At 42.3% G+C, this 27,212-nt stretch overlaps 1 protein-coding gene across 1 annotated transcript in view; it reads left to right on the top strand.

Moving 5' to 3' along the window:
- SLC38A6 (solute carrier family 38 member 6) overlaps positions 1-27,212 on the top strand; it is a 40,356-nt gene that overhangs the window by 3,974 nt on the left and 9,170 nt on the right. Inside the window, exons 4-12 of the mRNA XM_021402810.1 lie at positions 817-869; positions 3,786-3,825; positions 11,788-11,866; positions 16,512-16,594; positions 17,065-17,123; positions 21,633-21,698; positions 21,914-21,967; positions 23,450-23,529; positions 24,193-24,293. Coding sequence (XP_021258485.1) covers positions 817-869; positions 3,786-3,825; positions 11,788-11,866; positions 16,512-16,594; positions 17,065-17,123; positions 21,633-21,698; positions 21,914-21,967; positions 23,450-23,529; positions 24,193-24,293 — 615 coding nt within the window. The remainder of the gene's footprint in view (positions 1-816; positions 870-3,785; positions 3,826-11,787; positions 11,867-16,511; positions 16,595-17,064; positions 17,124-21,632; positions 21,699-21,913; positions 21,968-23,449; positions 23,530-24,192; positions 24,294-27,212) is intronic.

Genomic DNA, 27,212 nt, shown 5'->3' with positions numbered 1-27,212 from the left:
CACTAGAGCTTCTAACAACAGAACGCAGAGCAGCAATGAAGGACTTGAGTACGATTTCCTCCTTTGTGAGGAGGGATCGTTTTGAGCTAGCAGCAGTGCTAGAGGTGAGCTTTGGCTGCAGCGCAGCAAAGGCGCTCAGGAAACCACGAGCGGCTGCAGCGTGATTGTTCGGGAGGGGTGCGAGTAGGGGCAGGCTGCTCGCTCTGCTCCTGCCTCTGCTTTGGCGTGCTTGGTTTTGTTTGTTGTCGTCTGTTTTTTTTTTTTTTTGTAACAGCTTTCAGCCCGGGAAGGTGTTTACCTTCAGCTCTCTTGGAAGCCAGGAGCGCTGTGTTTTTTACGGCCGGCATAATGGTGATTGATGGGTGTTGATGCTGGGGAAAGACAAGGGCAAATTTCTCTTATTGTCTTCACTTCAAAGCAAGCGTACGCTTAAGAAATGAAATCGAGCAATAGCTCGCATCTGATTCTTGGGACTAATATCAAAATTCTTCGTCTGCAGTGTCGCCTACAAAACTCTTTGGGAAAAGGCAGTCTGCTCCCAGCGTAGTATTATTATTTTTAATACAGCTATTTTTAATAATAAATTGAATTTCTGGTGAATCTGAATGGTTGGGCGGATATTTTGTAGCAGGACTACGAGTGTATCCTAAAGCTATTTTATAAGTCGACTTTATTATAAAATAGTCTCTTAATTGGATCCCGATCTGTGCTCATTTAAATAGAGGCAAAAAAAACCACAAAAGGCAAAGCTGGAGCTCTTGGGTGATTTTGTAGTCAGGAATATTTTAGCTTTTTTATTTTTTTTCTTACCAACAGCTGTCACTTCCTATGAGGACCTTGGCCTGTTTGCGTTTGGATCAGCTGGGAAGGCAAGTACTTGTTGGTGTCTGTGTGTTTCTCTTCTTGCTCTCCTACTTCTGATACGCAACTGCTAATTGCACAGTGAGGATATACGGATGTAGTCTGTATAATTGGTGAAGTTCTGATATCGTGAAAGAAATCCCTTGGTTCCTGAAAACAACTTTCTCCTCCCTTTCAGCTAGCACGTTGTGCAGTGGGAGCCTGAAGGTCAGCAGGCTGCATAACAGACACTTCTTACATGCGAGGCTTTGTGCTCCTTTCCTGCCAGAGTGTTCCTCTTGTGCTGGCGTTTCCCGGTGCCTGCTGGCTGGCTTTGCAGTCAGCTCAGCCCAGCCATGCGGTGCAGGTTGCTCTCGGTCCCGATGTGCCGTCGCTGTGAGCTGTGACGACCCCTAGGTGACTTACTGCTGTTTTAGTGTCTCACAGAGCTCGATGGTGTTTGCCTTTGGTACGGTTTCTACAGTAGAAACAAACAAGAATGTTTCGTGCGTGTTTTTCATGTTTTGTTTAGGTGCAAGCATACTCAGGATGTAAGTTGTGCCATTTTAGTAATGGGTACTGAATCTATTTTTCTTAATGGACAGTGTTGTCCAGTAGCACAAAATGCTAACAGTAAATACTGGGCGTGTAATACTGTGACTGCGATGCTCTGTTTTGTTTCAGTGGTTCTAAGAGCAGGTTTTACCACACAGAGCTGCGATTCCAATAGTTTCCTAAAAAAAAAGAATTCTTTGAACGGTTCTGCCTAACAGACTGGAGTCTCACTTCTTTTATTTTCATGTGAGAATTAACCCTGAGCAATTAGGTGCAGGCTTCCATTAGCATTAATGAGCAGATAATGAGTGCGGTGTGTAAGATCAATATCTATCGAGCAGAGTTAAGATGAGATTGCCCTCAACAGATGATTTCATACCTTGCTAATACTGAGATTTATCATCTTACTTTATTGAGAGGGGCTGTGCGTAGGTGCTAACCACAAGCCATTAGATGCAGCAGTCATAGAGACGCAGGGCTTAGGGAGATATTAAAATGTGACCGATTCCCCCTCTTCTCTGCGGCGCAGGGATAACTATATAGCAGCAGTTCATGGCAGACATCTGTCTGATTTGTTCTTTGGTGGATATTCAGTGTTACTCAGTGAAGGAAGCGTCACAGCCTCACCGTGTAGTCGAAACGGGTGATTTTTATTATTTTCCCCAAATCTAACTGTTTTGTAGTTTTCCATTTTAAGTCGCTCCTGCCCAGAATCTTCAGGTCCTCTGTTTTGGGTGTGTTTGCAGAGCAGTCAGTCCCTGGGGTGTACCTGGGTTGGGCAGCTGCTTGGATTAAGCAGTAAGCCAGAGTTCAGCAAGCTTCCTGGCGGAACCTGTGTTTTTCTGCATCGCTGACCTTTTTCTCTCAAGTATCTGTGGCATTTGTACATCTTTGATTCTATGGTCTTCATGAAAAAATGGAATGCAGTACGCTGGCTAAGACCTTGCCAGGGATAAACATGGCTTGCCATTTCTGTGGCTGCCACTAATTGTTTTATCTCGGCTCTTTTCTCCATTTGCAGTCTAATAACTGTAAGTCCTACATTTGATCTCTGCTTCCTGAATGCATTGCTTTTAACTGGAGCTATTGATTTTTAGACTCTTCTCATTTATCACAGTTATTCTGAATTCCAGCGCTGCCCCTGAACTTCTCTCGGCTTGGTCAGGCGTGGATGGCACAGTTCTGGCTTCTTTTTGCTTGTTTGTATTTTAAATGTGCTTATTCTTCCCTTATCTAAGTCATTCAATACTGATAGAGCGCTGTAGGACGGTGCTTGAGCTGGCACTCTGGGTGGTAGTGAACTGCTGGTAACCGCTCCTCCAGCGGAGCAGCTCTTCAACCATACAGAGATTCCATGTCGAAAACACTTCTGTGATTTGTGAGGCTGGAGATCTGCAGCTGGAAGCTTGCTGGCTCTCCCTCTGCAAAGGCACGGTGCGTTTCTTTCCGTCTGTGACAAATGACAATACGCTGACATTTGCTGCTGCCTTGCGAGCTGACTTTCAGCTCATCACAAACCTGGTATGCTTTTCTAACTGATCAGTTGGGAAAAATGGCAGCTCTCCTTTCAGAACTTATTTGAAAACAGAAATTTGGTTTTCTTCCATAATCGTGGCTTGATTTTATTTTATTTTTTATGTATTTTCCAGGCAGAATTCTGGTAGCAACCGTGTAGAAAGGTGCTGCTACGTAATGATGGACGGCACAAAGGAAGGACTGTGCTGCTCTAGATGAGGGCACTATTTTAGAGCTGAGCTGCAATTAAAACAGTGGGAAAAATACACATGACTGCCAGCGTTTTTTCAGTTGGAAGTTCACAATTGTTTCGATTCGGTCACGTATTTTTATTGGCCTGCGATCATTTCAGTATTCTATATTAGTCCAGTACAAATAGCCACAAGCACAAAAAGAAATGTCTGCTTAGTTTATAGGCTTACAGGAATGACACTTGTGACTGTTAATATTCAGTTACGTGGAGTGAGGAGCAGGTCGTGTAAATCATCTCTGCTGTCTGAGTGCCTTTGCAGAGGCGAAGGATGATTTCCCTTTCTATCTGCCTGACATCGATTGGAACGCGCTTGCGTTCTCCATGATTTTAAACCTCCTCTGCAAAACAAGCTTTGCCCTTTAACTACTCTTGTTTTGTCATCTCAGAATGAAAACGCGTTATTTTTTTCTTCAGGGATTGCTTTGCTTTCATATTTACTCGAGGTTGTGTTGTTTTTCCATGTGTTGAACTCTTGGTGAAGCAGAAGATGCCTTTCCTTTCAGTACCGGTTGCTGCTTTTGCATCTGGTCTGTTTAAGATTATACGTGTGTTTTATGACTGTTATAGGCATACGACTTCAGTTATCCTTTTCTTTCTAAAGAAATCAATTCTTTTTTTATAGGTCCTTGTTGCAACTACAATAATTATCCAGAATATAGGAGGTAAGAAACTTCATACGCTCGATTTTAACTGAGTGGGGAATAATCTCTCCAGTCTACAAAACTCCACAAACGCCGAGGGCCCTAATGAAATGAAAGCGTTCTTAAGGTTGTGATTAAAAAGATGTAAGAACTGCGTGATCACGCCAAGCTGAAGTGCTGCAAGCGTGGGGTAGGTGGGGTGCTTCCTGGGGGGCAGATCGTATGCCTGCTCTGCATCCCGTGGTGTGCAGCACGTCCACCACAGTTGGCACTGCTGGCTGGAAGGGGCTGCAGAGCCATCATCTCCTCCCTGTTCTGGATATTCATATCTCGGAAGCTGTATTTTTTTCATATCATATGTTTTTTTTATTTTTTTTTCCTTTGGAACTTGCTGATGCATTTTAGTGATACGTATAACAACTGAGCGCTTAGCTGTGACATTCCAAATGTGCTTTAGGGTGATGTTATTTTTAACTTGTTAGTTCAGTGCCTTGGGTTTCAATGCTTTCAGTATCTTTTGTTTTCCTTAGTGCATAACAATAAAATAACACAAGCTGTCTTTGCATTAAAATAATCGCCTAAGCACTTCAGCTCCATTCAGGTATGTTTACGTACTTGGGTTACAGAGTAGTAGAGTCCTTAGAAGTAAATCACCCAAAAGCCAACAGTGTTTAACAGAACTATTTTTATTTGCTTTGGCTGTTTCCTTTGGATGTTTTGGATTCTTCCTTTTAGATGAGGAAGCGGTGTGAAGGCTCCCTCCTTCCCATTCCCCTCCTCCGCCCTCAAGACACACATGATTACCTGCAGTGCCAGGAGGAAACGGCATTCCAGTTGGGTTCATCTTTCCTTTAGTTATCACCTGTCAAGTCCAGACAGTTCGGTGATCTCTGTTGTCGCTACATTGTGGCCTGGTGCTAGGCCAAGTACTTGCTTGATGATAAAATTAGGATCCTTTGTTACACTGAAAGCTCCAGTAATAAAAACTGCTTGACTTAAGCAGCTACTAAAACCCCTTGCATTAACTTCAGACAGGAGCGAACATTTTAATTGCGAGATTAAGGATTATTTATTCACACAGGTTTTAGAGGATGTTCTGCAGCAGTGGACAAATGTTTTAATTTCCTTTCCCGTTGGAGTGGACCTCTAAATAAACAGCACTGGGAGAGTGGGGAATACACAGGGCAGGGTCTGGAGATCTGGGATCCTGCACGGGGCTCTGTGGTCAAAGGAAATAAGACTCTCATTTCTTCCTCCTAGCAGTTCATAACTTTCTCTGTGTCATTTTTAATAAAATTCAGTTTGGTAACTCTAGAGGCCCACACTGGATATTAGCAAAGTGCTTATTTTGTCCTTTGCAGTGGGCCTCTCTGCCAACAAGCGGGGCCTGCTCTGCCAAGCAGTGCTTCTCTGTTGCACTAGTTGAGGAGGAATCTGCAGGTAGGAACTTCTCTTCTGGGTGTTTCTGAGCAACCTCATTTTGATGGAAGCATTCAGAACTCTCTTGCTGCTTCTGTTTCCAGTAGCAGTATTTTTCACGTCAGAGAGCGGCAGCATTTCATGCATCCTCAGCTCTCATTTAGCTAGCTCTCATGAGCTAGCTGATGTAGGTAAAACCAGGCCATGCCCCAGACTGTGAGGAAGCGTGCTCGTTTGGCACCTTCCTCCATACAGAACACGTATTGTGCTGTCACTGGGAGGAGCTGTCCCAGCTTCTGTGTAGCATTCGGATTTCTGTGTTGTTTCTCTCCTCAATAACAGAGTCCGAGTTAGGGATGAAAAGCTTTCTCCATCTCTCGCTGAGCCTGGCATCTTGAAGAAAGAAAGGAAAAATTCTTGTTTTTTCTGGTTCCTACTTATTTTAAATGGGAGTGATGAAATTGTGTTTGCCCTGAATGGGAGCCGTGCTGCAGCGAAGGATAAAACTTCTGTTCTGCCCTTTTTTTACCTCAGTGCAATTAGGTGTTCCCCTCCTTTTGTTTTATGGCTGTTTGAAGGAAGCACTGTGCCTGGTGGGCAGACTTCCAGGCTCTGTCAACATCTTTAATTTCAGAATAAGGCTAAAAATAAACACTGTTTTCTGCTACCTCCTCCATCATCAGACCTGGGTACATTGCATCATGTGGGATCTTATTTCAAAGGCGATTGGGGAGCACTAGATAATGAATAATGATTTGTGATTAAAATAAGCGACTGCGCTGGGCTTATTGTCACTCCCAGCGTTTTTAAAGTTGGTTTGATCACTTCTAAAAATAATTGAAGCGTGGAAGTGATTTACATTCGTTTGTGGCGTAGAGAGCTTTTAGCAAGCATTTAAGTACGGTTCTGCTTTCTAATTTGTCATCTTTGCTCACTTAAAACGAGAGCCTGAATTGCAGGTTTGCATTTGGCATCCTAATTGCCCACGCTCACGGATTTGTGTAGACGGTGGAGTTGACTTTTCAGCTAGCAGGACACCCAAAGGCAGAAAGCACGACTTGGTTCTGTACAGCTGCAGGAAAGCACTCGTTGTCCAAGTGCACAGCGAGTATTCAACTACTTCTGCTCTCTGTAAAAGAGGCTGAAGAGAAGTGTTTTTTTTTTTTTTAAAAAAAAAAAAAAACAACTAATAAACGTGAAGTATTTTTGCTTGGAGATTTCAACCTGCGTGTCCAGCATCGTCGCTCAGCTTTCGTGCGGATTTTTAGTTGTGTTGGAGCACAAATCAAATGCCAAAAGGCATTTGACATCCCAAAGGTTAAATGAGGGTGTGTCGAGAGAAGACACTGACTTTGCTATGTCCAAATGTAAATGAAGAAAATTTAATTTTTTTTGAACTGAAAGAGGGTAGGTTTAGACGAGACATCAGGAAGAAATTCTTTGCTGCGAGGGTGGTGAAACACTGGCACAGGTTGCCCAGTGAGGTTGTGGATGCCTCCTCCCTGGAAGCATTGAAGGCCAGGCTGGATGGGGCTGTGAGCAACCTGCTCTAGAGGGAGGTGTCCCTGCCTACAGCAGGGGTTGGAACTGGATGACCTTAAAGGTCCCTTCCGAGCCGCCTTCCAAACGCCTATCTCTTGCCGTACGGAGGGTTGTAGAACCATAGAATATCGCAGGCTGGAACGGACCCGTAGGGATCATCGAACTTCGGTACCCAGAGCTGCTGAGCGGGGCCGGTCGGTGCCGCCCAACGGCTCCCGAGCGCCGCGCGGGGCTGCGGGCCGCCCTGAGGGCAGCGGCGGCGGCGACTGAGGGCTGCTCCGACAGCGCCACCTGCTGGCCACCCCGCGCTGCCGGCCTGAGCCCGCCTTTTTTCCTCCATACTCCCTTCTTTTTTTCTCCCCCCTTCCCCCTCTTCTTTTTTCCTTCTTTTCCCTGTGTGAGGAATACGCGTGCTCTCTTTCATTACTTTCAAATGTCTAACAACAAAGCAAAGCAAGGAGCTTGTTTTACCAAGTGAATAGAGCATTTTTCTTTCACAGTTTTTTTTTTTTTTTTTCATCCAGGGTTCCTCAATTCTGAGGTTTAATTTTAAAGGTATTTATGAAATTTGCCTTAAACATAGTAAATATTTTGAGAAAAATGAGAGATAAGATGGAAACCCTTCTTTTTCTAACCAGAGTACAAAATACTCTACAAGCTTTGAAAATAAACAGTGCAAATCGTGGAAGAAGAATGTGACAAACCTTGCCACATGCAGAGAACTGCATTGCTAATACCTTAAGAAATTACTGAGCTGCCATTAAGGATGGAAAGTCTCATTCTGTTTTCAAGCAAACTCAAATGTTTGTTTTCACAGCGCAGTTTGCTTTTGACCTGACAGCCTAATTACCTTCATTGTTTCTCAGTGAGGATTTCCAGTGCAGAGCTGCCTTAATTAAGGGCAGGTTTGTGTGCTCCTGTGCTGGTTTCACAATGGATGACCATGCTGTTTTCCTGTTGCAGTTAGTGGTTGTTGGAAAGATTTTGTGCTGCAGGGAATGCTAACCCTGCTTTAAAAACAAAACAACAGAACTCCTCACCTGCGGCTGTGTGGAAAACATTGCAGTTCTATTAGCATAAGTGTACACATACAATTAAAGTAATGATGTTTTAGTAAAAGAAATCTGCTGCCTGTGTGTTCCCTGTGCAATAAGAGGGAAATAAGATGCAGCTCACTTTGGCTTGGGCGTGCTGTGACTGATGGTGTTTATTCTGTTATTTCTGTCATTCAGCCTCTAATCTTTTCAGTATTTGGGGGAAAAAAAGGGGTCTTAATGGAACTTGTCAGAGGATTGGTGTTGCAAGCATCTTGATTAATCTCAATTATCTATTGACACTTGAGAGGAATCTCTCTGTCTTACCCAGATGAGAACCAAGCTTGCTCTGCTTGTCCCTGCTTCCCAAACCACCATAGCTCTTCTTCAGTAGGAGCTGCAGAGCCAAAGTAGTTGTGTGGATAATGCCCATTATTCCCAGCCTCCTGCCTCTCCTGCATTGCAGGGTTGCAGCCTGGTTCCATTTTCCACGTGGTGAGTGTGAAGCAGTATTACAGCACAGTGAGGGTATTTTGAATAATGTATTCATGGTACATACAGTGATAGAGCTCAGCAGGTTATAGTGTAGTAATGCAAATGTAATGCAAGTATCCTTCTTTTATATGTGACAAACTTTTTTTCATCAAAGAGTCAATGCCAAGTTTCAGGATGTGGTGAAGTCATATATGAAGTATTTTAAGAATGTAATTTCTTGCTGCTTCCAAGGCAATGCTAAGTCTGTTGAATGGCAAAATAGTAACGTAGTTTTGATTCCTGATGAATACTATTTTAGTACTTGAATATCGATTCTCCTGAATACAGAACTTCAGCCTCGCTTTGTTTTCCATCAGATAGCTCTTGGTGCATATTGAAAAGTATTGCGAGATAGCATCAACGTTGCAACATCAGTAGCTAAAAATGAAGTGGTGATCTCAGTGAGGTTGCTCTAGTGATGGGGATCTGCACCTGCGTGCTGCTGAAGCCTCAGGTTACAGCACTGAACGCCCTTCGTTTTGCAGGCAGCCTGCCTCACCCAATGCTCGCACAGATGGCTCGTGCTGCAGAGAGGAGGTGACATAAGGAAAACAGGCTGTTGGCTTTGAATTTAGGGGGTGAAATGGGATGCAAGAGCAGGAAGTTCTGTTCTCGTACCACGTGCGTGAAGGTGGGGCAAGCTGAAGGGAATGTTACTGCTGATAGATTTGAATGCTTGAATCCTAAGGGCTAATGTGTACCTACCAGGTTCTTTATGTGATAAAAGGCACCTTAAAAGTTAACCTTTCAAACATTACCATTATCTTGCAAGTGCCAGAATGCTGATATTTCCAAAGTGGAATAAACCAAAGCCCAAGGTATGCTTCTTGTGGTGCTCACTTGTGACACAGAGGAGCTGTGTGACTTTGAGATCTTTTCCTTCTGCTTTACATCCCACTGCCGAGTGTGGCTGACGTTCCATTTTTCCTGTACTACTGGGCATGTTTTATGTTGTGGGCATCGGGAAATTTAAATGGGTAGATAGGTAAAATGTCATGTTTGGATCCAAAGATGAACAGCTCTCCCTCAGCCACACCACGTGTGCTTTATTTCTGCCTGAGATAACTTCAGCTTTGAGGAACAGTCAGTGCTCTGCACTCACTTTGTAGTGGAATGTCTAATTTGTAATGTCTCATCTATTTGGTGTTATTTATTCATACTTCATAGAATGTGATACAGCGGTTCCTTTCTTCTTCCATGCTGCGTAAAACATCAAGGAGCAGTTACTTGTGAGCTGCACTCCAGCTACATTTGTAAACTAAAAAACAAGCAGGATTTGCTCTGTTAAACTGTATTTAGTGAAGGTATCCTGCTCAGGTTCATTTAGGAGATTCACGTCTTATCTGAGCATCAGGGTGTAAATAAAATTGTTATTTTCTCCGTCTCATAGAACAAACAGGAGGAGATAAACTGGCAAAAAAAAAAAAAAAAAGTCCTCCCCTGTGAGGTTGTTTCCCATGTGCACAGAGAAAGGAACAGAGATGCGGACAAATGTTCAGCATGTGCAAGATTGGTGGTGCACCATTGGTTCCCCACTCTGGAGTGGAATCCAGTGAAATTGGACTCCTCTTTAAAAAACAAAGAGTGAGTGCACAACAAAGGATAAGTGATCAAATGATTAGCCAGAGGCTAATAGGAATGAGAGGGAAGAGTGACAGATTGCATGGGAGGAGGAAATCTGATCTGGAAATTGAAGCTTTCTGCAGCTGAGCCTGCGAAAGAACTCATTTTTAAATCTTTCTGAAGTGGATAAATATATCAGAATTCCAAATTGCTTGTGTACAAAGCATTGTACGACACAAAGAAGGTTAATGGGTAAATAAATTTAATTGTACTTTAGAGGAAGTTTTCTTTTTTTCACCCCCTGATTTTTTTTGACCGTCTCCCTCTGCCTAGGGTGAAACACACACACACCCCCAGCTTAGTGTGAGCACTGCTGTTAATTTGCTTACAAATTCTGGTGATGTAGAAATGCACGTGCTGGAAAGATCTTTGTGATTGGGTCTATGTTCTCCAGGATGCAGATAGGAGAATAAAATGGGGCAATAGCTACACACCTTGCCAGGCATGAACAACAGCTAAATGTCAACAGGGAAATACACTCAAATCCTAGAAAAATCAGAGCTTTTAATTACAAAGAAGTGAATATTTCCTTATTTAGTGACCCACCGACTGTTTTTAATTTAACCTTGCGGTAGGTAGATGTCACTTGGCATTAGTGCAATTTGCTTTCTTTATGGAGACCACATTCCCTTTCTTCAATTTAACATTGGCTGCTGCAGTGCAGCAGTGTCAGAGCCCACACGTTTTCCAGGGTTCAGAACAATGCATTTAAAGAAAAAATGCACTCTAAACTCAGCAAATGGAAGTTTGCTGCCATACGTTTGTAAAGCAAATATTACTTTAAAGCGTTAGTAAAGGAAGCACGGTGTTCTAAACCAAGTTCTTAAACGACCGAATGCAGGACAGTGAGATCTGAGTGCAACAGATGACTTCTCATCAGGCTTTGTACACGACTGAAGGCGTTTGCAGGCGCAGTGGTGACATCACTTGTGGCAGATGGCAGGCAGCTCCCAGCAGGCTGTGGTCTTTGCTGCAGCTCTTTGTAACGCCTGGTGTTGTGAGGGATTCTCTCCTGGCTTCTGGCTTGTACAAAAGTTTGCTGTTTGTGTAAAAGCAAAAAGCGACAGCAGCATAATGGTAATAGAAGTGGCGATAAAAAGTGGAAGAACTCTTCTTTATTTATGCCTATGCCTTTGATCATGTTATTGAGTGAAGGAGAAAAATGGCACCGTGCAGTACTGCTTGGAGTTGTTTGTATGCGTCATTACTTCCTCATGAATACAAATATAAATGCTCCATTTCAAACCATCACTCCCCCAGGAGTAACTAACAGTTTCTCTTCAGATTCGTAGTTCTTGTAAATATAGACATGCAGCATGTAAAGAGCCTTTCAAGTCCCATGCTTGTGTTTCGATTTGCCATGCGTTTATTTAGCGCAACAGCAACTGAACAACGATAAAAATGGAACATTTAAGAAAGGTCTATTGTATTGATAGAAGCAAATCCCATATGTTACTCTCATCCTCATCAACAACGCCTAACACAGAGCTGGGAAGAAGTGCTGCAGCCCCAGTCTGTGCAGATCCGTGTTGCCAGGTAAAGGGTCAGCCTGCTGCTCAGCGCTGTTTTGTTAGCCCTTTGGGTGATGTTTTCCTTGCTTCAAGACTCGCGTCATAACAGCCTCTCTGGAAGCATTAGCTAACATCAGCACGGTACTCAGGGATTTGCAGCTATTTTTAAAGGAAGCATATGAGAAAATAAATGTTGACTCTGGTGCCACGGTGTCTAATATATAGCTGAGATGTCCCAGTCGTAACCACGCTGGTTAAGCCACGCTGATTGTTCCAGCGCTGCTATTCCTCTGATAAATTTGCTCTGCTTCTGTTTGCAGCTATGTCATCCTATCTGTTAATTGTGAAGTCTGAGCTTCCTGGTGCTGTTGCCGGGTTCTTAAATGGAGATGAGAGTGGGTAAGTAAAAGTGCTGCAAGCATTAGGAATTTCTCCTGGAGAAGAAAGCAGCTCAGAACTGCTGGAGGAGATGGGGACTGACATTTCCCTCTGATCTCGCATGCTAAAAAAATTACTTATTTACAGGTGTTCTTGGAATATGCAATGTATTTGGCATCTGTAAACCTTCTGCAGGGCACACAGAGCGTGATTCTTTCCCATCAGACAACCTTGAAGGCAGTGGCAAAACTCCATCTAAAGAAATCTTCTGTAAAAATTTGAAAGGGGAAGCAGGAAGGGACGGGAGGGAGGGGAGGAGAAACATTTAAACTGCTGTCATGTTATCACTTAAAATATTTCAAGACCACGGTACAAAATCTGGCAGACATTTAAATTTAAATATTTTGTTGTCTTGCTCCAGTAATTGGACTTGTCTTGGGAAAAATGCCAGGTTTCCAGGCTTGGTTTATAATTCCATAACTTGGCTGCCAGTAAAGAAATTATTCTTCGCAGCTGAGCTATAAAGCTCTATGTAATGTGTGTCCCTTGGATTGCTATTAGAACTGTCACAAGGAATCTGTGCCTGCACTAGGGCAAACGCTGCGGCTTCAGCGCTGAAATCTCTTGTTCAGGTTGTTGCAGTGCTGCTGCCATTCCTGATGGTGGATCTTACACTCTTACCACAGTTTTTCCAAGCTAATTTTATCACGTTTTGAGCTCAAAGCTTTCTCTGGATTGAAAAGCAGTGTAGTTCCCTAAAGGCTGTGTGATGCTTCTGCTGTACCTGAATGCAGTGGTTGAATTTTTAAGTTGGAATTGGTTTTTTAAAAAGGTACTTTAGTTCAAGTTATATTTTTTTCTTTCTATTTTTTTCAGTTTTATAACATGTGCTTTGAGAAATGGTGTGGTGCTAACCTCACTTTCTGTCTTCCTGCCCTCCTTTTGCCCTCACGATCACGTATATTTAGTAAGGGCCTTTAATAAATGATTATGTTTTATGTGCATGTCATTTTTAGTCTGTAACTTTTCCAGCTGTGATAGTCATCAGCTTTTCATTTGGGCTTTATTACCCTCTCCTTCAAAATTGCACTTTCAACTCTCCTGTCCATACGGAGTGCTGTTGAATCTGCTACTGTATCTGCTCCAGTCTGTTCATTTCCATCCTTTGCATGTAACATCACTTACTACTGGTGTTTCTTTTTATTTGAGGCCAGCTCTGTTTATGCAAACTGGCTTTTCCCAGCAAAGACACAGTTTTAAGCAGCTTACGAGCACTTCTGATAGGTAGGATATGAAAGTCCCATGTGCGTGCATGCATATGTACATACGTATGAAGGATAGTTCTGTCTAAAAGAGGCAGTATAAACAACAGATGTATTAAGCTACCAATTTGATAATGCTCCCACCAGCCTTTGCTCTTTATCAAGGTCCTCGTGCAGGTCTTCAACTGAGTGAGCACGCAGACAGGTTACAGTGCCTGAACCAGGTACTACAAATCTTCTGAACCGCAGTAACTCTCGCTGCGCTGTCAGCACTACCACCACCCATAATTCCTCCTTAGCTGGAATTACGCTTTGGGAATGAAGTTCAGTTTTGCTTTTAGAAAGGGGCTGAAACTGGCCATTGGAATACTGGCCGCAGCTCAAGCGGTGCGTTCATTTTCAGCCAGACTCTTGCCTGGTTGCTGAGAGCTCTTCCGCTGGTAGATGTTCATTTGACGCAGTTTGACTCCTCTGTTCTTTGCCCTAGCAGATATGCGAGATGCAGCAGTCAGTTGGTATTCCAGCTTTGTGGACACAGCTGGCCTGTGCATGCCCACAGCTACATTTCATATATATTGCCATGATGGATCGTGATCTTTTGCTGCAATGCATTTCTTACCATAACACTAGAATAGCTTTTGAGTAACTGAATGTAAACTGTAGGGAATTTTTCAAGACAAATAGGTAATCAGGCATCAGGACCAAGTAGCAACTTACATATGCAGAGGGCGTAAATATTGCCTCATTTGATTAAAATCATAATCATAGAATCATAGAATGGCTTGGGTTGGAAGGGACCTCAAGGATCATCAAGCTTCAACCCCCAGGCCACAGGCAGGGCCGCCAAGCTCCACATCTAATACTAGACCAGGCTGCCCAGGGCCCCATCCCACCTGGCCTTGAACACCTCCAGGGACGGGACATCCACAACCTCTCTGGGCAAAATCTCTTAAGTGGACCACTTGTTTCCAGATGTGGCTGCACAACTGCTCTGTTTTTGTTCAGCCCCTGTGGCATCTGATACGCTGCCAGGGTGCAGAATTTATCTTTAACTGTAGTTAGAAGCTGTCAAATGTGTCAGTTAAACTGTCTGTGAGAAATGTTTTATGTGCATATACCAACCCAAAGCATGCTCACAGGAAAGTCATTTTGCAAATTGGATTATTTTTGTAGCTAAAGGTAAGCAGGTGTGCGTGGATTTGAAAGGATCAGAGCCAATGTTTAATATACCCTCATGTCTGTTAGAAAACAAAAACATGCAATATGAACACTTGTTAATTGCAAGTTGAGATGTTTCTGTCTGTCTGCATAAGAAGAATTCCACGTAGTTTTGATGACATGAACATAGCTTCAAATGAGGATTGCGTTAAAAAGTTGTAATTCGTGAGCCCTCTGTTAACATTTAATGACCCTGTCAGGAGGATATGATTGATGCAATTAAGTTGTCTTGCTTGTGTGTTACATAATTGATATGGACTGAGAGTCAGAACCTAATGTAGAACATATGAATCTCTTGTCCTGTTGCATTCAGGAATGAAATTAAAGCAATTTATAAATGTCTGCTTTTAGTTAAAATGTGGGGGAGGGAGGGAGGAGGAACATCTGCATGCCAAAGCATTTCCAGTAGAGGCAAGGATTTATATTCCGCATTTCATACTTGGAATGTTTTTATCATATGGGATTATATCTGCGGATTAACTGATTTTGAAGGAAATATAAAGACATTTATTCTGCCTGTGGAAAATAAATGTATTTCTACAGCAGTATTCTAGGAGAAAATGGCCACAGTTTTTGACAACCGATAGACAGTCCACTGCTTTTGGTTGGTTTGTTTAAAAAAATTTTTTAAACAGGGGTATTCTAAAAGTGAACACTTTGCGAAATTACTTCTTCTCCTTCACATCACCTCACTGCAGTTCTGCTCTCTTCGTTCCCTTCCCCCAGCAGTGTTTTTTTTCATTTACCATGCAGTAACCAAAGTACTTTCTTCCTTGGGCCTGCTGAGCGTGTGAGCTGCAATGGTGCATACGGTGTTGTTACTTAAGGGTTACTTTGGTTTGGAAATGGGCAGGATTTCCTCAGCCTTGACATTTCTCCATTCATTTTTATCATGTGTGATTTTTTATGTTAAGTGATGCAAGCAGTTGGCCACAATGCATGACAGCACTCCGTGTCTGCGGATGGTAATTCTTCTTCAGCACAGGTGTTCTCTACTTTCCGTATGATAACTTGAGGTGCTGCCTGTTTATTAGGTGCTAACCATATCCTGGACTAAATAAACGTGGAGGTCAAAGGCCAGGGTGTTTATAGGTAGTAAAGTTGGGGGCTGATGTGCAAGATGTTTATCAGTACAGGATATGGCCAGTGCCAAGTTCGGGGGAGCCACCCTCGAGATGTTTCTGTTTCTTAACAGCTTACACATCTGTGCTTCCCTCTGCTTTGAGATGAGATTTTGGTACTGAAGAGATTTTAACAGCATCAAGACTTTGTATGCCTCTGTGGTGCTTTTCATATCTACATTTTTAAGTATGAACATTATTTCCATCTCTTGTGCTTTGGATGTGTTGCAACGAATGAAAGATCATTCAGTGCAATATTAAAGATGAGAAAGTTTCCCTTGTTGCACTTCTTTATTATACTACCTCTGGACAGCAAGCATTACTTCAAATTAACAGAAAGCTGATCGACTTGTAGATCTCCTCTAATGTTTGAACCCTGCACTGATAGGAATACCGAAACTTGGGCGGAAGGGGAAGTTGCTGTGTTTAGAAAACATAAACAGCCAATAGGTTGGCTTCTGGGCTGCTCAACTTCTGCTTCACACCTCCTGGAAATGTTGAGGAGCAGAGAACGTGCAGGAACGATGAACAGCAGATGGTGCAGTAAGTGGGAATTACAGTTGCAGCTTCTTCCAGTTGTGGAAATACGCGACTCGGCGTAACCTAATCTGAGCTGCACGGAACGCTGTGGGGATTGGACTCGATGATCCCCAGAAGGTCCCTTCCAACCCCTAGGGTTCCGTGATACAAGCGCTTCTGGTGGAGATCGGCCTGGTGTGGAACGCCCTTCCACTCTCATCATTGGTTTGAGTAGAGGCAGGGGTTCACACATTGAGCTGCTGAGAAGAAGCTGTACACGTATCAGAGCCTTGATCCACGCAGATGGAGCATCGCCAACAGTGGTGGTTGATTATGGGATGGTGCTCTGCTTCTCACTGCCTGGAAGCTCTAGTTTATATCAGTACAGACACTGGAAATACAAACCCATGTAAACAGCATGTGAAACTGAAATTATTTACTGGTTCTGTCCTAGTGGTTATTTTGTCCAAGATCACAGTTTTAAAGTCGAACGCATTTTTTAGGCCTCGTGAATTCTGGGTCAGTCACAACTGGCTTTTCCTACAGGTCCTGGTACCTCGATGGGAGACTGCTGCTACTCATTACTTCGGTCTGCATTGTATTTCCTCTCGCTCTTCTTCCTAAAATCGGTGAGTAATTAAAGGAGAGAAGCAAATATTATTCTACTTTAGTAGCAATTACAATTGAAGACTTTAAAACCTTAATGGGTTATTTATTTATTTTAACTGGCAGGGGGCTGGCCATTGTGAGGGCTGCTTAAGTTGTTGTAGTGTGTTCTGCCTTCCAGCCCTGCCTAGTTAACCTATTACTTGGGTTGCAGTAGTATTTTGTCTGCAATACTAAAATAAAATCTTTACAGCAGAACATTAAAGAGCTGCATTTACTTACAGCATGCCATTAGTGGTAAGCCAGTTCTAATTCTGCCCTACAAAACTGCATAAATGATCTGTGACAGGCAGTTGGAATGTTGTTATTCTGAGTCCTAAGCCCCAGATACCAAGCACTGTAATAGAAAACATGCCTAAAATGTAAAGCTTTAGCTGTACATTAGGATCACTTTCCTTATAAATTCTCTTTTATTTTTACTGTTATTTTACAGGCTTTCTTGGCTACACAAGTAGTTTATCATTTTTCTTTATGGTGTACTTTGCGCTTGTGGTAAGTTAAAAATCAGAGCACGGCTTATCTATTTTTTTTTTCTTGTTGTTTAAATGTTTTCACAAGACTGTTTTGAAATGAATTGTCTTCCTCTCCTCTCTTCCATTTTATGTAGGATTTAGTTTTCTTGGAGTTCAGTATGTGCTTGCTCGGACGGATTCTGTTTGTTTTGCTGAGGCATGGAAATGCATATGAACTTTCAAACATGTGAAAAGATTTAAAATAATTATATTTTGGACTGGTAAATGCAACAGTATTTTTGTTTTGCTGACAGTGCACTGAAGGGAGCTGGCACACACACTTTTGTTTCCCTACTAGTAACAGAATGGAATTTTGTTTGCTTAGCTTCTAACTATTACTTACTGCAACTAGTGCAGAAGAAAATTTAATATACTCCAAATAAATTAGATTTACATGTACGATGGAGTGACAGGGTTCAAAAAAAGGCAAGGAAAACTAGAACTTCATTAAGACAGTTTACAAGATTCATTAATACGTCAATGACCTTATTCTTCTTTCCTGCTGAAAGGAAAGGTTCTTTTCTCCGAGCCGTATGGGGTTTTTGACCCTGATGTTCACCCTCTCCAGGCCCCTCTGAGGTAGATGTTTCCAAATATCTAAAGTGAGACCTGCTCGGCAGATCTGGGGGGAAAAAAGGACCTTTAAGTTGCACCATTTTTCCTCCTTACAGCGAAAAAGTCTGTTAAAGCACATGTGTGCTAAGTAGCACAACCGAGCAACTTGCACTCTGTCATCCAGGTAGAGCAACGGGGATCTTTTTGGGGAGCCTGGAGGAATGTTCCCCCTCTCCCCCGTCATTCTGGCTTGCATTGACTTGCTTTTAATACCTGCTTTACAAAGGGATAAACAGAGTTGAAGGCAAGTTGAACAAACATGCCATCCGGGAGACCAAGGTAATCCATTAGGAACTAAACCATGTGATAAAACCAAACTTCAAAGCTGTCAAAACATCACCCTGGGGTATCCCTGGAGAGCTGCAGTGTTTGGAGGACCTTGGGAAGTATTCTTCCGAAGCTTAGCATCGAGGAGCAGCCACAGCCTTTCAGAGCTAATGGAAATGCATTTGTAAGATTTATAAATTACCTTAACTTTTGACCTCTTCCCTAAAATTTATCTTAAAAGAAAAAAAAAAAAGCGAAATAATGCTGAAATAGGTCTCAGGGTGAAGCTACTTGCAACAGTTCTACAACAAGTTCAGTTCTTGCATTTTGGTGTGAACTTGTACGTGTCTCTGGAAAAGGCTGCTGCAATGAGGGGATGCATTTGAAAGTAATTAGGGGCTCAAAAACAAGACTTGCATGCAGATGGGACTGTGGTGCTTTGAGCTAGAGTTTAGGTTTGTTTCTTTGCAGCAGAAGGGTATGTAGGAAGTTCTAGATAAGGAGCACACAGGCTACCTGATTTCTTATGAAATGATAAGAACTGTGTGCTTACTCTTTGTTGGTAAGTGACAAAGAAGGAGCCACAGCAAATCTAATGGTGGTCTGGATATTGAAGGAGAACTAATACTCTTTTGCAGAGTATTTTCTCTGACTTCATCAGGCACTGAAACTCAAAGGCGTTAACTGTGGTTTAGCTTCCACAGCTAATTGCTTTGAAGTGGATGCCATGTGCTGTTGAAATGGTGTTTTAGTTTGCACAGTGTTAATTTCTGTACGGCAGATATGCTCTAATTTATTCCAGAAGAAAGCTGCGTTCGTCATATGCAAGCCGTACCGTTATATTTTACATACACAATAATTCTGTGCATTTTCAAGTGCGTACCATCTGTGAAGCCTCTTGCCAGCAAGCCATGGTTTTAATACAGCAGGTGGGAAGGATAGGTGTGATAAGGCAACGTGCGTCCTGGTCAGTGTGATGTCTGCGGGCATCCAGCAGAAGGTCTGCAGGCTGTGCTCTGTGCTCTGCCCCGGGGCCTTGGCAGGTCACACACCTCCTGCCTGTGCTCCACTGTCTTTTCCTGTAGAGTTAATGCACTCTATGGTCCTCACATGGAAAGAATGAAAACACCGAGATGAACTGATGAGGGAGAAAAAATGTGCGTGCATTCAGCTGTTAATTGAAAGCCAGATTCTGTGAGGTCCTGAGCACTTTCTCTTGTTTCTCATTGTTGAATACTTTCCCGATGTGAATCCTAAATGAAGAGAAATGAAATGTGATCGTTACCCTTTTCTTTTTTTTTTTTTTTCCTTTTATTGCCTCCTCTTGCTGTATTGAATATTGGTGAAGAGTAAAACCAGATTTTTTGGTGGGAACAGCCCTATTGGTAGCTTGTTTGACAAAGGTGTTAATGATTCCTGGTGGTATTTTTCTAAATCTCTTGTTTACGTTCCCAGAACAAAATGTGATGCAGATTGGGAACCTGCCATATGTAGTGAATGATGTTATACACAGAGCCTGTCTTTGCTGAGTGCTGTCAGGCATGCTGGAATAAAGGGATTCCTGTTCTCCATCCACACGATACGAAAAAGCAACATCCATTAGAACGTTCTGAGAACTCTGACTTTATTTGTAGCAGTGTCCGTGCTGTGGGTTTAAAATACCCTGTTTCCATCAGAATCTGCCTTTAGGTTTTGCTTTTCTTGTAAGTTACAGCCAAATGTTTGTTATACTCAAAAAAAAAAAATGGTGTTTGTATGGCTCAGGCTGCACAAACTATCTAAAAGTCTCTTCCTGTTGGTGGCTTCACTGGAGATATGAAGTGTACTGCACTCGGGAATCCAAACAGGTTTGAGTAGTTAAGAGGACAGGCAAATAAAATTCTATATTTAAAATGCATCTAGTGCATTTTCTGTTGTCTCATTTGATTTCCATTTCACTTTGTTCGTAATCTGTATTCATTTCCTTTGGGGAGAGTGTTCTCCATTTTTTTATAGTTGGCTTTTCTTTCTTCCCCCTCTGCAGTATTTCTACACGATGTTGCCCTTTAGCAGAAAGGACAAGCACAGCTCACTTTCCCCAAAGCTTGCCTTTCAGCTTGGGCAGCTTCTCACTGCTTAGGAAGCCTGCTCAGACCTTAGCCAGAGCTCTCACAAATCCTTTTACTTTGGAGCCTTCCGAGTCTCTCCTTTATTTCCTGTCTCTGGGTACCTTGTGAGTACACAGAGATCTCCTTGAAAAAATATTTTCCTTCTCATAGAATCATTCAGGTTGGAAAAGACCTCCAAGATCCCTGAGCCCAACCCCAGCCCACCCCCACCATGCCCACTGCCCACGTCCCTCAGTGCCACATCTCCACATTCCTTGAACACCTCCAGGGACGGTGACCCCAGCACTTCCTGGGCAGCCTGTGCCAGGGCATCACCACTTTTTCCGACAGGAATTTTTTCCTAATATCCAACCTGATGTCTCACTCAGCCTCATAAATGTCTTCAGCTAGCCACCAGGCTGGGGCTTCACAGGAAGCAGCCACGTGCTGCATAGTGTAAGAGGGTGGTTGGAGGATTCCCATTTCCACTGATGATCCTTTCTCCCGAGGCCTGTGGGGTGCTGCTGAGCAGGCTGCTTCCCTGTGCCATACCTGGAGTTGCTGAATGGTTTGAATCCATGCAATTTAAGACGTGTTATTGCCACAGCAGATGCAGCGTGGTGGGTGCCTGCTGTTTCCTTGCCCCACATGGGCAGAATTTGCTTGCTTCTCTTGGCCTCTGTGACACAAAGGAGCGTCGAATCCTTGTTCTTTGGGAAACACCACTTGGCTGCGAGCAAAAAGTGGATTCCTTGAGCCAGAAGAAACGCTCTCTCCCATGTTATTCTTTTCATGAACCTGAGTCTTTAATTAAGTTTTTAATTATTTGCTCTAGGCTTCAAAAGAATTATAACCTCTAAAGCCAGGCGTCTACAATAGGAAATTAATTAGGGTGAGAAGAGCAATGCCACTATCATTTTAAACTAGACTCCTGAAAGAGGAGGTGATGTTTCTTACTTTAATTTCCCTTTGATTTTCAGCCCTGTTACTTGGCAGTCCCTAAAGCAGCAGGGTGTAGCTAAAGCCCCAGTGACATTCCGGGACAGTAATTGCATTTATTGTTTTTCCTTTGCTTTCTAGTCCACACCATATGTTTCTGCCTTTTAAGATTAGCCCTAGGCTCTGCTCTATATCTGTTAAGGGCTTGTCTGCTTAGGGAAAGAGCCTGGGACAGCTAACACAGCAGCTATTCTGTATGGGAGGCGGTTAGTGTGGAGCACAGAGAGTGAACGTGGAGCACCGGTTGTATTTCAGTTAATGTCATAGCTCATTTCAGTACAGCACCTCCAGACAGGCAAGCCATAAGGCTGCCAGCTGTGCTTAGCCAGCAGCTGTGTGGAATGGCACTGACAAGCTTTGCTGTCAAGCTCCCCTTTCTGTACCCTATCTACCTACTGGTCAAGTTAGTTAATTTACTGTGGGTTTAGCTTCCTGCTTTGTGTTCCAGCTGTCTGATACTTTGGCTATGTATATCTAAATTTAACTTGATTTTTAGGATATAATCCGTGCTGTCTTTGCAGATTATGATTAAAAAGTGGTCCATCCCTTGTCCTCTACCTCTGAGCAGTGCAATAGAGACTTTACAGGTAAAGTGCATGCTGCTTGGAAGTTCTAAAATTTTATTAATAACTATAATGCCTTTTTTACATTAACACTTTCAGAATTACTTGTAATTTAAATTCCTTCTTTTCTTAGCTATCATGATTTTACTATCAAGAAACCAAAACCTTTCATGTCTGTGGCTTGGGTTCATTCTTTCCTTATGTCTCTCTTTTTTTTTTTTTTCATATATGTCTCACAGGTTTCAAATTCTACTGCGGATTGTAAAGCAAAGCTCTTTCATCTTTCAAAAGAGGTAATCTCTATTAACAATAAGCTAACTAAAGGCGAGAGGTGTTAAAAAATTGGGGTTTAAACTCTATCCAGGGTAAGCTAAACATCTGTAAAACCAGTTACAGGCTGTGGAAATATTTCCTATACCTTCTGCCAAGTGTTTTCCAGTCTCGCTCTTTTATATGAAGGCTGGGTGTCCAAGTTAGTATTTTATGAAATCATTTTGCAAATGTGACCAAATTATGAAGTATAACAGATGCAGTGGTGCTCAGCCTTAGGATGCAGTTAGATCTAGGCACTGTAATGTGCCCTCAGCTGGAATGCAGCACTGCTTCACTGCATGCACGCTTCTAGATCCTTGAAGAGCAGGTTTCCTCAAACTGCCTGGATATAAATTTCATTTTTTTTCTCACCTGGAGCTAATTCTTCAGGCCTAATGCAATCTTGTGCATTTCATTGGATGCCAGCTCTGGTATTTGTTAATTAATGTGGCTTCTAAATCACGTCATCACCCAGCAAGGCTTGCAGGAGAGGAGCTACCATGTAGAGCTCTGGTTTCTATGGGGTGAAGAGAAAGGGGAAAAAAGGAGGAATAAGTTTGGGATAGGTCTGTAGCAGATTGGAATTTGAGTGGACTACGGTTGGTAACGTTTGTCTGAAAGAAGGAAATCCAGCCCTCCACCCAAAAAACCCACCCAAACAAGCACACCAAAAAAACCCATCAGACAAATGGTAAATACAGATCAAAGAAGAAATTTTGCTTTGACCAGAAAAAAAACACCACAAGGATCCAGCTTTTTGTCTGGCCTTTGTGCTTTGTGAAATCTTGGAACTCATCTGTGCTGCATTTTGCCTTTTCAAATTTTATGAGTTGAAAGTGGCATTTTTTTTACCAGCATGGGCCTTGTTGTAGTTTAGCTTATTCCGCTTGGCAATTGAAGCAGGCTATGCTAAATGATTCATCTCTTCTAATACAAGGTTTTGAAATAATATACCACGAATTGTGTTTGATACAACCCTAGTTACATAACTGTCTGAAAACTTCAGATGATAAAGCGTGTTCTGTTTTCTGGAAGCTGTATCCAAGTATTTATGAAGCAGTAATGAGAAAATAGGGAAGCCAGGGTAAGGGAGTCAATAATTTGACAAGTAGCTAAGAAAACTTAGAGAATTTCATGGATGATACACAGCCTTGGGGAAAACCCTACTCTTTGTACTTAATTGCTTGGCCTCTCGGTTGTTAGCTTGTTGCCATGCTGTCCGGTGACCTCTCCTGATCATGAAATAGTAAGCTATGAACAGCGCTAGAAGAGATGCTAGTTCAGGATGTCCAGCTCTATGGAGCAATTCAGAGGCACCATGTTATGAAGATTTATCTTGAAGCATTAAACTGAATGATTTCTGTTGTCTTTCAAGGCTTGCACTGAATTCTGAATTCATCCAGATAACTTTCCACCCATCTGTAATAACAAACAACTTCAAAGGTGTCTGTCTTCTATTTTAGAGTGCTTATGCAATACCAACCATGGCCTTCTCTTTTCTCTGCCATACCTCAGTCTTACCGATTTACTGTGAGCTCCAAAGGTAACGTATGAGAGCACATGCAAAATTCAAACATAACAGGAATGTTCCGTTCTGTTTTCCTGAATTAATCTGGAATATTTTATTTTCAAGTTAATGCCATCAGGCTCAGTAGTCTTCATGTTTTTTGGAAATGTACAGTTCTAGTCAGTACTGGCTTCTCTTCTTTAACAGGAGAGTAAAATAGCAAATGTGGTTCTATCGTCAGTGTCAGTACATTGTCCTGGCCATCTGGAGAAAAAAAGGTCATTTACTAAGATGCTTAGTAGTTAATTTTTTTTTTTTTATTTCTGTAACTGAATCTGTATTTCACCAGATTCAGTGTTTTTTGGCCCAGATCCTGTATAAATTGCCATTTTTATTTAATTCAAAATCAAAGAAATGTAGAAATAAATCTCACTGGCAGGCATGGCAGAACTCCCTTCCAGTTGGGGACAGTGCTAGATGCCTGCGTGACAAGTGAATCTTAACTACCAGATAAAAAATACGTAAAAAAAAAAAATCATGTTACTGAGAGCAGAGTCTTCAGCAAATACTCTGTGGCCCTAAATTACGAGGTTGCTTTCATAAAAGGCAGGCTGCTATGTTTTATAATAACGTAGGTTACATTGTGTTGAATGGTCCACAATATAGATTAAATAACGCTTTTTTTTCTTTGCATTTTAGTCCATCCAAAAGCAGAATGCAGAATGTAACTGTCACAGGAATTGGCCTGAGTTTCATAATTTACTTTATGTCTGCTTTGTTTGGGTATCTGACTTTTTATGGTGAGTATATTTTTCAAGTATTCTCTAAAATGCAGTCTAATAAGTGATACGTGCATCTTGAGTACTTCAGGCTTGTTTATGCATTGATACATTTGGATCCTCATAAATCTCGGTCCCATGAAGAATCTTGCAAAGTATTACTGTCCCATTGACTTCTCAACATGTAATGTAGGTAAACTGTGCAGGGTTTATGCCCAAAAGGCTGTACAGACAAGATACAAACGTGATCCATGACAAACTAGCCTAATGTTAGGGAGACGTGAAGGTTTGCAGGCACGCTTGCCTTGTCTGATACAGCTTGGGAACAAAATGTACTGCTTCCCTGTTTTGTTTTTGGGTTTTTACAAATTTATCAGAGCTAGGACTAGTGATTTCACTAGAAATCTGCTGGAAGTGTGTTCCTTTCCTAAAACAAAGCTTTTTTTTAAAGGACCACGCAAAATGAATTCTTTGTTATGCCTTTTTATAATTTGTAAGTTCAAGACAGAGAAAAATTAAATGGCAACAAGAAACTTAGAAGGTCTGAAAGATGAAGGATCCATCTAGTTTTGTGTCTTGACTTCAGTGGAAGGCGGTGACAAAAGGCTAGGAAAGAAATTAAAAATGTAGAACTGTAAGCTTTGAGTTGGGTTTCCTAGCACATGGTTCCTATCATCAATAAATTGTCTTGTGTGCATTTCCTGAGTCAGAGGTTGTGTCTGTTTGATGCACATACTGGACCAAGAAAAGCACGATTCTATTGTCAACACAGTACTTGAAGAAGTAAATATACCTTTTTATTTACCAAACAGAAAGTGGGATGTGAAACTGCCCCAACCGGTTCCATGGATATCTTTCAGTTTCATTTGCTCTAGAGCTGACATGGCAATTGAGTTCAGTACCAATGTTATAACTGCATTTGGACTCTTTAATACTTTTGGGTGCAGTTTTTTAGCTGAGTTTAAAGATAAGTGACTGGTGGTATTGCATTTTGCCAACACTCAGATTTCACAACTCTTATCTACATAGTGGCTTTTGTTTTTTGAACGGTCTGTCACAATTTTGGCAGAAGTAGGTGAGTGTCTATTTCATAAAGCAATTTTAGCTGTCGTATAGAACAGAGCTAGCAGCTGTTTTGTCACCTTCTGAATGGACAGTTGTTTGACAGTGTTTTCAGAATTGTCATACAGTGTCACAGTGGTGTCATTTCCAGGGAATGTCATCATAGAATCATAGAATTAGCTAGGTTGGAAAAGACCTACAAGATCAACCACCCACCTACCACCAATAACCCCTCTAAACCACCTCTCTCAACACAACATCTAAATGTTTCTTGAACACCTCCAGGGACGGTGACTCAACCACCTCCCTGGGCAGCCCATTCCAGTGCCTGACCACTCTTTCAGAAAAGTAGTGTTTCCTAATGTCCAGCCTAAATCTCCCCTGGTGCAACTTGAGGCCATTCCCCCTCGTCCTGTCACTAGTTACAAGAGAGAAGAGGCCGACCCCCAGCTCACTACAACCTTGCTTCAGGTAGTTATAGGGAGCGATAAGGTCTCCCCTGAGCCTCCTCTTCTCCGGACTGAATCCCAGCTCCCTCAGCCGCTCCTCATAAGGCCTGTGCTCCAGACCCCTCACCAGCTTCGTCGCCCTCCTCTGAACACGCTCGAGGGCCTCAATGTCTTTCTTGCAGTGAGGGGCCCAAAACTGGACACAGTTCATCTCTCAGCATGCTGCTTTAAATTTGTCTTACAGCATGTTTTGCTTATGTAGCACACATTTTCAAATTGAATTGCCTCTACTTAGCGATCCAAGTGTTTTCTGTACTAGCGTTATACAAATCATGGAATCCTTAGAGTTGGAAGGGACCTCTGAGAGCCATCTAGTCCAACTCCCCTGCAATGCACAGGGACACCACTGCTCCATCAGGTTGCCCAGGGCCTGACCCAGCCTTACCTTGAAAGTCTTCAGGGACGGTGCATCAACCACATCACTGGGCAACCTGTTCCAAATGATGTCACATAAATGCATCACGCTCATCTATAAGGAATCTTCTGATGTATTCTGGAAACGCAGCCTTTTTGTGGCATGATCACACGTCAACCATCTTGATTGAAATGGTTAAAACTCTTTCAAGGGCCAATAAGACAACAGTACTAGAGTATTCTGATAGGATTTGACTCTGTTTCGAAGTGTTTACGTTCCTTGATCATGGGTTTGGGATAGTGTTTGACAAAGCAGCAAGAATGTTGGCCTTTACAGCTAAGAATTGCAAATTTGGGGGGAGTTTTGCACCTTGTTTTCCAAGCATGACAGTATGTCTGACCATAACTTCTGAAAATGTTCCCTTGACACAGAATCCTTTGAAACATTAAGTGGGGAGTCTTGAAACCCCTACTAGCATATAGGCCACTATTACTATTTCCTAACTGTTTCCATGTGATTTTGTAGGGAAATAAAACTTGAAGCATCACTGAGAGATTCAGCAGTCAGTGTGGGATAACCATCTGTTTCCAGGTCACATCTCAGCAAAAATAAAATAAAAGAAGTTGCAGAAGCTGACCCAATTCCCATTACCTTCACTGCCATCATTTCTTTGAGGCAAGGCCCTTTGACTGCAGTCTTCTACTCTGTTTCACTGTGAATATTTCTGGTTTTCTGCAAGCATGATTTCTTTCAGTAATTCTTAGACTCAAGAGCCTCAGACACCAGAACCAACAGTGGATGTCTGCAAGAGATTATATTTTTCCCTTGCAAGCTTCTGCTCCTTTTTTAACTTTTTGGTTGTCTTGTTTAATTAACTTACTTCTTTAAGTAGGGAGAATCTGTTTTCTGTTCCTAAAGCACCAGTCCAGGAAAATGTAAAACATTTTATTTTAAATTGAAAACAAAGAAGGAGTTCCTTCTTTGAAATGAGACATATTTCATCTTTCCGTGGCT

The sequence above is a fragment of the Numida meleagris genome, chromosome 6, assembly GCF_002078875.1.
Source record: "Numida meleagris isolate 19003 breed g44 Domestic line chromosome 6, NumMel1.0, whole genome shotgun sequence".
NCBI classification, from domain to species: Eukaryota; Metazoa; Chordata; class Aves; order Galliformes; family Numididae; genus Numida; species Numida meleagris.
This window is presented reverse-complemented; position numbering and strand designations above follow the sequence as displayed.